This window comes from Acipenser ruthenus, chromosome 24 (genome assembly GCF_902713425.1).
Source record: "Acipenser ruthenus chromosome 24, fAciRut3.2 maternal haplotype, whole genome shotgun sequence".
In the NCBI taxonomy this organism is placed as follows: domain Eukaryota; kingdom Metazoa; phylum Chordata; class Actinopteri; order Acipenseriformes; family Acipenseridae; genus Acipenser; species Acipenser ruthenus.
The window spans coordinates 5,199,068-5,214,308 of record NC_081212.1 but is presented as its reverse complement, the minus strand read 5'-3'; the positions used below and the strand labels follow the sequence as shown (position 1 = coordinate 5,214,308).

Below are 15,241 nucleotides of genomic sequence, written 5' to 3'. Positions count from 1 at the left end.
TATAAAAGTTTCCTTTTAAACCTAGTTTCAACTACCTGACCCTAAGCCTCAGATTGTACACCAAAATTAGATGTTCTGATGCAATATTAATTGCTCATTGTTGTAACTATGGAAACCCAGCTTTGAAGCAATGATAAGCAACGACCCCCCATAGCTCCAGGGACTATTCGAGCACGCCGATACAGTTAATTTAATCCTACATCGCTGTCCTTCACAGGCCTCAGTAAAGATCCCAGCCACTGCATTCAGAACCACTTAATGTTGATTTCCTCAAAAGGACCGCTTAGTACTGCTCTGCGTTACCACAGCAGATAACAGCACAAGAATTCATCACAGAACAATACTTACAGTCAAGATAACAATGCATCGGAACCATGTTGTGCAACACCTGTTTTATCAGAAGGAGTTTAAACTGATCAGAATTTGTTCCATTCCCTAATTCAGCCAGTGAAGGAAAGCCAGAGTGCACTACAAGGCAATCTGTGGGTCACATCAACCCGATTATGTCATATCTCCATTGAAGCATGTATCCCTCATCGCCCGAAGACACTAGCCTTTCTAGTCTTCCCTCGTTCTCAATTCAGAAACTTTTCTCTTTTCTTTATCAACATCAAGAATTCATTATTGTCTAGTTTTTATTAAAACATGTCATCCAGTGTACAAATCCCTTACAATTCAGTAGCCTTGAGAGTTGGCTACAAGCAGAGAGCCTTTATTCATCTTCATCATCTTATAAAAGCACTGTGGTATTACTGCTGTATCTCACAAAACCAGTGCTCCCACCTCAGGCAGATGCAGAGAGACCCGACTGTGGCCTCGCTGCCTGCCAGTGTGTATGTGTGTGTATGTGCATACATGAGGCTGTGGAAGTGTCTGCGTGTGTCTGTGTGCATGTGCATATGTGTGTGCGTGTTGATGCTTCGCACAGCCTGAAATCACTTTGATCTATTGAGGTCAGACGTTGCATGCATGACGTACTCTCTAATTCTTCAGACACTGAATAGCAGACCTCATTACACTTATGATTTCCATTGTAACATTACACATACACACATTTTCTGCACTGGCTACTATACTTTCAGAGGGCTTATCTATGGAAACTTCTCTCAGTTACACACAGTATGTAGTCTTCATTAAAATATATGGGGGGAAATCTAACTCAGAAATGTTATTATACTTCCATCTTCACTGAACAGAACAAATTGTTATACCTATTTGTATGTAGACCAAAAGCTTTACCCAGTGCTATAAGCTGCTTCTGCAGACACATACCATTTAAATGTTATGCTTCACACAGTATTTAATGAGGAGCTCAGGCATCTTGCTGTCTTTCAGATCCATCTGATGAGACACACAAGGCCAAGACAAAGGAATACAAATTAGGAAGTGTATGAAATTTCACCCCAACACAGTTGACCACAAATGATATAAATCAAGAAAATGCAAAAAAAAAAACACCTGTAAGATATTTAATTATAAATATATTAATAAAGATAAAAGGGAAAATGCTCAGCAGTAAAGATGTGTCTTCAATTAATTTATGGTAAACCTATATGGTACACAGAAAATATATATTATCATGGTTTTTACAGGAAGACAGTCTGCACATTTATGGGACTTAGTGGTGTCTAAATACGTTGTTTAAATCAATAACATAAGATCCTCCCAGGCGCTATATACGACTACAGACAGAAATACACTAAAGAGACTCCCATACACTGTTAGTTCTTTGATTGTCGTAGCCTTGGTACACAGAGCCCTAGTGAAATGATTTAGACAGGGCTTGATTTTCAATCAGCCTCACTGTTAATTGAACAGCCCCCCCCCCCCACCCCAGCATGTGCTGTACTGATCAACATGATGCCATTCAAACGGAAACAAACCGAACAAGAGACCATGTGACAGAAACCAACCAATGCCTTTGCGGTTCGCTTTCAGGCACATGCTCCCTTGAGAAAAGTATGGCAACAGCAAAAGCTGTGGCTATGGAATGCTATATCGTATAAGTAATCAAAATAATCAAGCTTCATTTGCGGTTATACATACTGGTGTCCCAAACAACTTTCACTGCAATAAAATAGATACGTTTGCTTGTATTTGTTATACTTATATATAACAACTCTATGCATATATATATATATATGAATTACATTTATCACTGTATGCAGTATTACTGCAAATGTCATAACTGAATTAAAAATTTAGAATACCAAGTCCCTATTTCAAATGAAAGATGGTATGTTTCACAAAACCAGGCAGATCATTAACATTCAATGCAGAGCACTACGGCGCCCCTTAGTGGCCATTCAGTGGTATTTACCATTTATAACACCACCGGTTTTTCTCAGCTATAATCTACATAATGTTATTTTAGAAAAAGCTTTATTGAAAATTCTAGATGTCATTTCTGAAATTATAATTTAGTATCTAACACATTTTAAGGTGTTATTACTTGTTTTAACTCCAGTGATGTACATAAACCTGTCTCTATCATTAAGATAATTCAAATGTAATTTACAGACAGAGCCCTACACGACAAACTAATTACAGTAGCTGCACATACAATAGAAAACTGAACAATATCCAAAAGAAAGAAGGTGTTTTCTTTTTTAATAATACAGCAGCAGGGTCACGATTGCTTTTCAAGAATACTTACACTAAAAACAGCATGAATTTTAAAAAGCCAGTCGTGACTTTTGTAATATAAAGCAGCACAGCGGGGGAATAAATTATCTTTCAATTGATGCAGAGAATGCCACTGTGACAGAACAATGGGACAGAGCGAGCACATTACACTCTGCGACAACTGCACTCGCCAGAGTGGCATTTCAAAAGAGCTCAGATGAACTGAAAACAGGGCCCACTGTCTGTCAGCAGCATTGCAAAGTTTACCACCAAAGCTTCTTCAAAAGGAGCGCTAGCCATTTCCTTACCTCTGAGCACAAGCAATATTACTGGTACCCCCTTTCCACTCGAAGATCGTTTGGCTATATCTTTGTATCAGTTGGGAATATACCAGGGAGAAGCAGTTTGCTTTTATCTTAACTATTGTCTGTACCTCCAGGACATTGTGAACTAAAGCAAAGAATCAAACTACCTTCAACATAAAAGACACAGGAACCATTGATAATGCTGCTGACGCTAACGGAGATCCATAATGGATTTTGGTTAGCACTTCTCTGCAATTCCCATAGTATAGTGTAAAGTTATTTTTTTGTGACATTACATTACAGTAAATGTATGGTAATCTCAGTAGGACATATTTTTAAATCCTTCCTCTAAACCTTTTTGGTGCGGTCAGGACAGTAGCCACCTCCTGAACAGTCAACACATTAGTCAGTCCCCTGGAACGCTGAGGGTGATGACATTGCCCTTCATGCTACGGGGGGCTTTTTTACACACTCTATATTTAAAATAATGTGGAAAGAACTAGTGCATCAACCGCTATACTTCCCACCTCTTAGTCACACACTGACGTGAAAAGACAGAACTGGGGAATTATAAAGAATAAAAAAAAAAGTGAAACCGTGAAAGTCTCAAACTGCAATGCAACGGATGGCTTATTTTAAACACTGCATGAGTGTGTGTCAGTGTGCGTGAGTATGTGTTAATGTGTGTGCTGGCATGTGTGCACAGGTATGCCAATGGTGTTAATCTCCTGTTACATAGGAAGGTCCATTTTAATCACCAATAGGGTGGCAGTACCATATAAATCCTCTCCATTCAGTCACACAAAGCCTCCTACATTATCCTTAGCTCATGTCTACACCTCAGATGAGTCTGTGGTTCATTTGTGAGACACTGCAGAGAAGGACAATACAGAACATCCCTGTAATGACTAATATACTGTTCCTTTCCCTTAGTGACTCTGCCACACTGAACACTCAATTCTGAACTGCCAACACATAGATCTTCTTTCTATCGTCTGAGGGGCTCCTGCTTTCACAGTGTTACTGAATAGTTCCATTCAGGCTTATCTTCCCCCAGGGGGGTTTGCTAATGTGGGAGTCAGTTGGAAATGTAACGGACTAAATGCCAATCGAGTTAGAGTAGAATTAAAAACATGGGTTTTTCGAGTTTGAATATTCTTTCAAAATTTAAACAAATATTTAAATATTTGTTCATTTTGAATTAGCTGGAAAACAAAAGTATACGCTGTACCATGGCACAGCATCAACTCACTCAGGAGTAAAAAATAAACACGACAGCTCGTCAAATTACCAATTAAAGAAAGGAGAGAAACTGTTCAGTAGACTAGAATGTGTTTATTTATTTCAGTCATTATACACCAAATCGCACACACACACACACACACACACAAATTTACCAGGCATCACTACTGTAGTCTGCATAGTTTATCAAAATCCTCACTGGCAATTGAAATTCTGATCAGCAGGGGCTGCTGTTTTAACAAACCAACTAGCTGTGCCATTCACAGGGTCTAGTGATAAATTAAAATGTGTTTAAAACACACTGCATTATTATATTTAAAAACTTTCTATGCAACTCACGCAAAAGGACATAAAATGTTCATTGTGAGTATACTATTAGGAGCGTAATGTACGAGGGAAAGATAATTGTTTATTATTAAAATTAAAAAAAAAGTTAACAAAATCTAAATTGGACCTGATTCAGTTCCAACCAAAGTTTTTTTTATTTTTTTTGGAAAGCTACAAAAATCCAGGTTCATGTCCTCATTTGCAGTACATACAATCAAAATCCAGGTTGAATGTCCTTCTGCATTTGAAGTACATCCAATCCCATGCCGTTTTACAGCATCGGAACCTGCCTTTATTAGGCTGCAGACAGTTTGTCTTCAAGTTGTTGTCTGATTTCAATCACACTTAAAAGCCTGTACCAGCATTACAGGGGCATCTCAAGCCATTTGAAAACCACAAACGGCATGTTTAAATGTCACGCTGCAAATAATGCATGCAAGCTTCTAAAAGGTCATCAACAGGAATTTATTGCCTTTTTAAAAACTTCTCCTGGTCTGCACAAAACTTTGTTCTGGCACTTGCTCTCCTCTTTGTTAATGGAAGATGCCAGCAGAGGCAGAATGTAACAACCACCGTGAGTGTGTGGCTGCTGAGCATTGCATTTGTAACCTGGGCTGTTGATATGCCAGACCACAGAAAAGGCAGGATGAGGCATGACCTGCTGAACCACTCAAAATTGCTGCAGACTCTGCATTTGCAGAAACGAGAACACCAGCATCCCTAACCTGTGCAAGGCCTGTACAACCCTCCAACTCCTTCTTAAAGGAGTTCTGTCACTCCCAACTGAGACAAAAGTCATGGTGTGGTTGTCCTAGTATGTGGACTATTAAAACCAACAAGGTCTTTTCACTGTGTTCCAGTTGCTAGAATTTTCATCACAGTTTACTTCATTGTTTCACTTCCAAATCGCAGATGTATTCTCTCAATGTAAATGTTAGCACAGCACTTTAAAGAGGCCACTAGGGTTTGCAATCTGAGAAACGACAGGCGGACAGTACACAAGAAACTAACTGAATCTCAAATATCGCAGTTCAGAATACTTTTTTTTTTTGTACTTTCAGCAATATATTTCACTCTCAATGGCAAATGTCAACTCACTTCTCTATTGTGGTGATGTTGTGTCTGTGCAAAGGTTGCCATAATCATCCATTTCAAAACTAGGGGAAAAAAACTTTTACAACAAAAACAGCATATTATTAATAGACGATTTATTAAAGGACTCATAAAGGTGAATAGGTTTGTTCTATTGAACTAAGCAGCAGTGGATCTAAATATGATCACACATCTCCCCTATGTAGAATACTTCATTATTTCCACCCTGTTTTGGTAGTGTGGATAGAGTATGGTACGGTACAGCAGTGTTTCCCAACCCTGGTCCTGGGGACCCCGTGTCTGCTGGTTTTCATTTCAACTAAGCTCTCAACTACTGAACTAGACACAGCGACAACGTCACTATGACAATCCTTGTAGTTTAGGGATCACAACATGAAATACAGGGTTCACTTCAAAAATAAGTTGTCTCTTCCGCTCCTGGTCTTTGTTCTAACCCTGTTCTAAATTGTTTAATAGAACCAATTAACCCTGAAGTAGTTCATGATCTCATTTTAGCTGTAAAACCTGGAGTGGAATAGCCCTCCAGGACTGGGATTGGACACCCTTGCTCTGCTTCTTCTTCCTGTAATTAGATTCTAATGTTCCCACGTTTCTTGTCTATTAATTCTAATGCACATTTACTTTTTTTTTTGTTTACTCAGGGATGCATATATTATCAGGCCACCTAAATTTTACTATTTCAAACAGCTCCGGAAGCTGGTCAATTGTGTGACTGTAAATTCTCAGGACAGCTAAATGTGAATTTAGAGCAAGCTTCACAGCATGCTTGACAGGAAGGATGAGGAGTACAGAGAATCCACAGACCACAGAAGGCCCTAAGAAACCATGTACAGCACAGTTTCCGGTAAAGGCTCTGTCACCACTACACTGAGTTCAGGTGCAGCATGGCTCGCTATTCTCCCCTTATCTATTAATAGCTGGGATTCAATTCTCCTTTGGTGTTCACATCATTTCAGCCTTTTTGTTGCTACATCATTAAGCATCATTGGGCCTTGTTCACAAATCTTTAACTCGATTTTTATGAATACAATACAGTTTTTGGACTGTTCTTGTACAGCGGTTTTCTTAATATGAAATTGTATTTTATTCATAAGAACAGGCTTTGAAATTACCTGTGAGTTAAAGCATTGTGAGTTCAACAGAAATGATTTATTGGCATGAAGTCAGAATGGCAAAGATGATAAAAGATTATAATCAATGAGTCAGAAGCAATTGCCACTACTACAATCAAGGTAAGCAGGTTACAGCAGTTAGAATGGGCTCTCATGCTCGCACACAGTATTGTAAAAACAAGGTGCAGTCCATTTTTAGTGATTAAGGACACAGCATTTTAAATTATGTACAGTAAAAATAGTCACTATCTATGCTTACAGCAAGGAATTAAATGTATATTATGTAAAATGGGGCTTCAAGCATTAAAGGATATGAGCAGATACTAATCAGTCATGGGGAAGCAGTTTTAGGGAATCAAATACCGGTTGATTTTTTCAGTACCGTTAATTTTCACAATAAAGTTCTGCCTCGCTTGTTTGTTTATGCGAAGGAAGCTGTGGGTTATTGTTTATATTCAAATACAACATTCAAAAGCATAGGTGAGTCATAAGCAGAGAGGAGCACTTGATCCGTAACCCAGACTTAAAACTGCTTTGTTTCATTGCTACTGTAATGTAGTTTAATGTATTCGATGGGGAATCATACTGTATCTCTATGCATCTTTTGGATTTCCATCATGAATGAATTACCTTTCAAGACGACATAAACACAGAGGAAATGGTTAATGCTATGCAGTGAATCTCCACCTAACGCCTCACCCAAGGCACGGCAGCCACAGACAATATCCAATAGCTCACAGGGCTTAGTGGTTTCATAGAAACATGATCATGGAATGGGGCTGCAGTAAAAATGTTACTCTACTGCAAATAATAAAAGCCTTTGAGCCGTTCTCAGATGAAAAAGTAAAGTTGAAATGAAAGATATACCTAATAATAACCTCCTACTGCAGCAAGTAGTAGCCAGTATCTGTTTGGCTCGCAGAGTGACGTAGTGGGAAGCAGGTTTCAAAAGAAACTACCATGGTGAACTAAAAAAAGTAAAATGTATTATTATTATTATTATTTATTTATTAGCAGACACCCTTATCCAGGGCGACTTACAATCGTAAGCAAATACATTTCAAGTGTTACAATACAAGTAATACAATAAGAGCAAGATGTATACTAAAAATGTATACTAAAAGGGCAATGAAGGCTGACCGATAAAGTAATGTAGTGAGCACCAATTGCATTTAGTTTAAAATGAAACAGGGCTGGGTTAAACTGGAGCTTGAATTGTTTTAGAGCTGCTGGGAGTGTGGATTGCATGCAGGGTAGTTTGGTAAGCTGCTGCCTAACTTGTGAAGATCACAATTAAGAACTTCCTCTTATTCATAAGGCTGCAAACTCTGCAGATATACACAATGGCAGTATTTTACTTTCTGTTCCTCTGTGGTCTGGATTGTTTTTGGTGGTCCTTTATTTGTTCATAATACCAAATCAGTGATTTCAATAGAATGGCAGACAGTAAACAGACGGAATTGTGCAATAAGAAGTCAAGCAGGTTGAGTAACCTCTTTAACACCTTCAGTGCTATGCTATGCTTTAGATACAGTTTGACTATACATTAGAATAACCAGCCATTTGTAGTACACATGTTTAAAGCCCCTGTTCCTTATTGCGACTTTACCTTTGCATACCATTTTACAGTTGATGATGCATTGTCAATATTTTAGCAGCATGTCCGTTGCTTTCATTTCAATCACATGGCACACTTCACATCTCCTCCTGCCTAAGCACTGGACATTCGTCCCCAACATGCATTCTGGAATATATACAGTACTAAAGCCGCAGGGCACTTTCAGTCGTGATGGGCAAGACAGACACTGACAGACGATGCTTGGCTGGCATGTGCTTCTGTATCCAAGGCAGATTACTACATGTGCTTCTGTATCCAATGCAAATTACTAGAGCTTCCAGAGATCATCTGAACACCAGACTTCACTGCAGATTTCCCTTAAGGAATCAGAGGCTGGCAATTTGGAACAGTATCCCTCCAGAACACATTGTACTATAGTGTATTGGAGTGTGGAATGAGACTAAGGAAAAATACTGTGGTTCACAAACAGGTGTGATCAATCACGACTGGAATTGAGAAGCAGCACATAACGGTAATGCTCTGTGTGACAGCAGACGACCCCAAACTGCCTCCATATGCATAACTGAGGTTGTATCTTTGTTTTATTTTTTCCTCAAATTGAGGGTGGGAGATTTGGGATGTGTCTTAAATTCGAGGGCGTCTTAAATTCGAAGGAATACGGTATATTGCAGACAGAAATTCCAAGCACAAGATGCAGAAATGTGATACAGAAAAATAAATAAAGACACAGCTGGAGCTACAGCGGCATTTAGTACGTATGAAATAGTTTAGGATTTAAATACTGCACAGTGCACACCTTGTGATGTGAAAATATGTTTAAATATGGGGCTGGGTAAAAAAAGCAGCCAACCCAACTCATATTGAATTCCAAAAACCCTCTAACAGCACAGCTATTCTGTCAAGTTAAAACTTCCTGCAGTGGTACACAGACACAGTATTTATGAATCTGTTCCAGTAGCCAACAACAGTCTGACAGTTTCATGAATATCAATCTGTATTCAAAAACATTCTTAAAACCATGTGGATTGTAGCTTTATTAAGCCTACCGTGGTCACTTTAGGTGAATCTGTATAAACTTGTATAGCAGCTCGTTCACATTTAGGAACCAGGAGTTCTGTTCTCCTAGCAACCCTAGAGTGGTAAGGCAATCTGACATGCTGCTCTTTCCACCATGTCTGACTCCCATAAACTAGAACAAGCTAGCATTATAGCCACAAGAAAAGCTCTTCTGTTTATTACATATATACCAGGCTGAAGTCAGACCTAGTCTCAAAGACAGACAGACTGCCACGGAGAAAAGACTAATCTATTCATAGACAATAATGGCACCAGTGTGATTTTGAACTTCTCACACAGCATTCAGTGTAGCAGCAGTGTGGAGTAGTGGTTAGGGCTCTGGACTCTTGACCGGAGGGTTGTGGGTTCAATCCCCAGTGAGGGACACTGCTGTTGTACCCTTGAGCAAGGTACTTTACCTAGATTGCTCCAGTAAAAACCCAACTGTATAAATGGGTAATTGTATGTAAAAATAATGTGATATCGGTATAATGTGAAATAATGTGATATCTTGTAACAATTGTAAGTCGCCCTGGATAAGGGCGTCTGCTAAGAAATAAAAAATTATAAAAAAAATAATTCAGTGAAGTGGTGGTGGACTAGTAACACTGTATAGGGTTCACCTGGTCATCCAGAATAGTTTGAGTCTATTGCCTGCTGTATTAAACACTTTGCTATACACTGGGTAAACACTTTGCATAGTGTAAGCAAGATGCAGGGTTCTGTGGCTCTCCAGAGATACAAGATTTGAGGGCAGATTCTGCAGGAAGTCACAGAAAGCTTAACAATGTAAGTACCAAAACTAACACCTGACAGCAAACTGCAACCATACCACACATGGGAGGAATGTGCTTTTAATCATACAGTACAGTAGTGTACAAATCAAACCTTAGTGACTTCACGGTGCATTGCTGATTGCAATGATGAGCATCATTTCTGAAAACCAGACACAGTATTACAAATCTAGACAATCATTTAACTGCCAAGTTAACATTATGGGGGGGAACAAATACAGCACTTAATGTGGTAAATAAGCTTTTTGTGTACACAATTTATTAAGCCAAACACACAAAACAAGTATTTCATTTTTAGAATTTCCTACAAAATAGCCTTTTGCCTCCAATAAGAAGCATACTTAGCCCTTTGAATTTTAAACAGCTCCAAAGCCTAATGTAATAATTACGACAATGGCCACCAAATTGAAATCTCTTACAATTACACTCCCCCTATCCATCAACCAGGCTCAATGGCACTACTAATTAGTGATTAGTGGAGGGGTTAGGGTTTGTGCTACAAGTATATTAGGGTTAGGGTTTGGGTTACAAGTACATTATTAATATCTGGCCTAGCAATGATGTTTATTTAGCAGACGCCTTTATCCAAGGCGTCTTACAGAGACTAGGGTGTATGAAGTATGCATCAGCTGCAGAGTCACTTACAATTACGTCTCACCCGAAAGACGGAGCACAAGGAGGTTAAGTGACTTGCTCAGGGTCACACAATGAGTCAGTGGCTGAGGTGGGATTTGAACCGGGGACCTCATGGTTATAAGCCCTTTTCTTTAACCACTGGACCACACAGCCTCCATGTGTTCTGGAGGGATAGTGACCATTTCTCAAGATGGAAGATGGGTGAAAATCTATGAGTTTGTTCACCAGAATGGCCCATGGAGTAATCATTTCTGAGATGCAGAAGCACCTGCCAACCAAGCGCCTGCTATCAGAATAGGACAGGAATTTTAAATGTAGTTCTATATTAACTACATGAAGTATTCCGCAATTAAAGTTACATTACACTCCTTGGAACTTCCACCCTTTTATTTAATAAGTACCATAAATACCATAACATGCCTGACACACAGCACGTCATAAAATAGAAGGGATATGAAAGCAGGTACAGTTCAGGAAACCGCTTTAATAAATGCAAGGCTATTTCAGGAATACTTGTGGGTCTTTCCCACAGCAGAGTCAGTTTCAAGCCCTCTGAAAACCAGGATATACAGTAATGTAGAATTAGCAAAAACCAATACAGCCAGCTTTCAACCAGCATATTCGGAGCACAGAAGTTTCAACGTAATCACCCCGTCTAGAATAAAACAAATAACCGCATTACTGCTGGAAAAGGTCAACACATGCCGGTAATCCGTTTGTTATTCAATGGAGTAATAAGGTTGTCATGGAAAATAACTGGATACACCAGGGAGATATTATGCATCACTGTCTGCAACCACTGCTCTAAGGTTCATGTGTGTAAACAACTGCTTTATATCTGATACAAATGCAAACACTAAACAGAATACGGGCTGCCAAAACATATCTGAAAAGAGAAGACTTCCTGGCACGACAGAAAGAATATCATCAAAATTCTTCCTTTACGAATGATTTTTGTGCCATTAAAAGCTGCCGTGTCCTACCATGCTCCTCGTTAATGTACCACATTCCATTGTAGCCTTCTCTGCACTCCACCCAATCTGAAAGTTGACCGTCCAGTTTGTATACATTTCATTCAGCCACCCCTCCACCTAAGCCAACTTTCCACCCCATCACTCCAAACAGACAAGGTCCAGCATGCCAAACATCTGAATTAGATTAAAAATAACTTGCAATATTCAAAATGTACCTAAAAATGGTATTAAAGTGGTACATTTAATTCTATGTTCCTTTGAGGACCCTTAACTGCTTTGTAGTATTGGATTCTTCGGTAATAAGAGAAGCAATAATATTTCTTAGGCATCTTTTGCTAAACTTCATCAACCAGCTAGAACATTTAACAGCTTATTAGGCTTCTGTGAACTATGTTTCAGCCTTATATGCGTTTACAAGTACATATCTTACACCTCCGTGCGGTAAAAGCAAAAGTCTGAAGCAATCCCAGTAAGACATAGGTGCAAAGAAATGAACGGCTTATATAAACACTTACATCCGCATTCAAATAGTCAACGTTTTAAATGATTTGTCAATCGCAAATGTCAGTCCATGCGATTAACACATATGTGCTCTATGGTTATAATGCTGTCATGCAAAAATAAAAAAAAATAAAAAATGTACAAGAGACTGAATTGCAAAATGCATGATTCATGAACGGAAATTGCATTGTGCTGTCACAGTCATATGAAATGTAGGCTATTTTAATCGACACAAAGCGATTGAAGGGAAAATCAAAACCAGCACTGGCGACAAGGATTTGAACATTTTAAAATCCATTTGCAGTGTATTGAACACGAAACGATAAGACTGGCAGCTGAACTTTGTATTTATATTTTTTGTAGTATTTTGCTTACCTGCTGATGACGAGTCCTCCAGGTCGGAACTGAGATACCCATCGCTACCTCGCTCAGGTGTGCTGCAGCCGGAGCCGCGGTTCGAGTGCTGATGAGATCTGCGGGGCACTGCCAGTAACTTCTTACCCCCTCCGTCGGGATGATCAAACGACTTGTCCTGACAGCCCGATGGGGAAAGCCTCCCATCATCACTGGAGTCAAAATTCCTGCTGTCCCGGAACACCTTCAGCGCAGCCCTGTGCGGATTAGAAACCTGGGTATCCCTGAGTTTTATTTTAGGAGTCATCAGGTTACTTTTGACAAAATTCACGTTCAGATCGATGTCTTCGTAGTCGTGATCGCTTGCCTCCCCTGCGCTCTCTTGTTTGGCGATTTTCTTACTATGACTGGTTTTATTCACAATGGCATACAGCCCGTGCGGGTCAGAACTGCTGGCGGTCGGGTTCGGATGAGGAGCATCACTTTGAACCGAACGGAACCCCGAGGGGACACGGTAGGGATTACCTGCTGCTGCATTGTTGCTGGTCTTGGTGCGTCCCTTCTCTTCTGTCACGTTTTCTCCACGCTCTTCGCTTTCTGTGCTGTCGTGTTCATTTAATCTCTGGTCCTCCTTTTCTGTTTTTTCACCCGTCTTGTCGCCGCTCTCCTCCGTTGCTTCTTTGTCGTTCGTTGCGTCCAACTTTTCCTTTAGTTCCACACTGCAGTCCCACCGGTTATCGTAAGCCTTCTTGTGTCTGGCAAGAGTCGTCTGAAGGTATATGACTTTGAATTTCTCTTCTGACAAGGTCTGTTGATATATTTTCAGGTTGGTTTTGCATTTTTCCAGTTCTCGTTCAATATCTTCTATGGAACTCAGGTCCATCTTTGGAACTTCCCCGTCGGGGAATTCATTTTTCCAATGCTTTTCAAATTCTTCAGGAGCCCACATTGCGAAAGTAAGGCAATACAAAGACCCAGTTCGGTTTATTTATGTCTATACCTGTTGCAACAACAAGTAAGACAAACGGCTAACTTAACCCGCACAGACCTGAGACCCACACTTTCCATGCAAATGTCTCATAGAATTAGTTTTACTGATATCAATTTACAAATACAAAAAAAAAGCTTCAGCTTCCGGTTTGTGACGTCAGCTAGCTCGCTCTTTGGTGCCTTCGCTCTCTAGAGCGCACTGCCTTCTGCAGATGAGAAATACAACCTGTTTAAACGACTCCCTGCATGCGGTCGCTTTCAAGCAGCAGGGCTTGGCTTTGTGCACCTCCTGTTGCAGACTCGCTTGTATTTTTCATTTAACCCTTACAGTTCAGAAACAATATGTGGACAAACTTCATTGCTCGCTGAATTAAATGGTAAATAAAGGGACATGAATCGTAGACATGATACCATTGAAGAGAAGGCAAAAAAAGAACAAAATAATATAACAAACAAAGTAACAACCGTAGATGTGTTCTATGCCTCTGGTATATGATTTAAAAAGTAATACATTAACAGTAAGATGTTTTAATCACGTTGTGTGTACACATAAGTGTTACATCATAAGTGTTACATCTGTAGCATTTGTTTTGAAATTGTTACATTAGTGTATTTCTGAGGCACCCACTGGTACTACAGTACATATTTGCTTACATATTAAACCGTAAAAATGAACAGTCATTTCCGATGTGTCTTTATTGTAGGTACCCCATAGTTCTGCAGTAGGAGAAGGTGAGGCATAAACCAGTTGCAGTATTCATACTGGATAATGGACTTTATCTTTTGCTTATGGGCATAGTCGGCTTTATGCTACTGAACCAATCTGTCCAAAAAAAAAAAAAAAACTGTTGCACACACTGCAATGGCTGCAAATGCAATGGGAGCAAATGCAGCAGCTATTAGTTATTAGGATTGCTGCATTTTAATCACAGGGTGCAGTAGATTTACCCACCAAAAAATGTATCTGCCTATATACGGTTATGTAGACAGACAGACAAACGGTATGCTGTGCCACACCGGCCAAACTATACTTAGCTAAATTACTAGCGCGTAAATCCCCCCAACCCCCCCCCCCCCCAATTCATCCCATTTGAATACACCAAAAACCTCATTATGTCGTCTGATACATTCAGAGTGCCAGGTGGTTGAAAAGCAGCCAGCAAGACATCATACCACTTCCAGTAAATGCACTGCCATTTTATTAGCTGTAATGATATAGCTGTAATACTCCCCTTATAAAGGTTCAGTCTGCAGCTCTGAGTCGTTTCCTGGATCTTCTGAGCACAAGTTCAAAAGCTTTTAGCCGCCTCCGTGATTGTTTAATTCAGCAATCGAAGTGTCATTCTGATTGCATCTTCTGAAATACAGCCAAGATTGGAAAACTGGAAGGGGAAGTATTTCAAATTCCAGTAATATCCTCCTCATTTCGTTGACTGAAAGTAAATCTATTTTTAATATTATTAGTTGTGGTAGCAGCATGCTCTTTTTAAACTGTTTCAACACACTTTGTGGGTGAGGTGTGTAAAATGTGCACAACTGGGTTCCAAAAGCTTGCGCATTAACAAGCAAGAAAGACAAGATAAGCATAGACACATGGGGTGCATTTTATTGATCTGAACTGCGATGGATCTTA

The 15,241-nt window shown here is 39.6% G+C and overlaps 1 protein-coding gene across 1 annotated transcript in view; it reads right to left on the bottom strand.

Annotated features, from left to right (window-relative positions):
- The window catches only part of LOC117429265 (active breakpoint cluster region-related protein), a 128,472-nt gene extending 114,691 nt beyond the window's left edge, over positions 1-13,781 (bottom strand). Inside the window, exon 1 of the mRNA XM_058998134.1 lies at positions 12,640-13,781. Within this exon, the coding sequence (XP_058854117.1) occupies positions 12,640-13,567 (928 nt within the window). The 5' untranslated portion in view covers positions 13,568-13,781. The remainder of the gene's footprint in view (positions 1-12,639) is intronic.
- Positions 13,782-15,241: the final 1,460 nt, after the last annotated feature.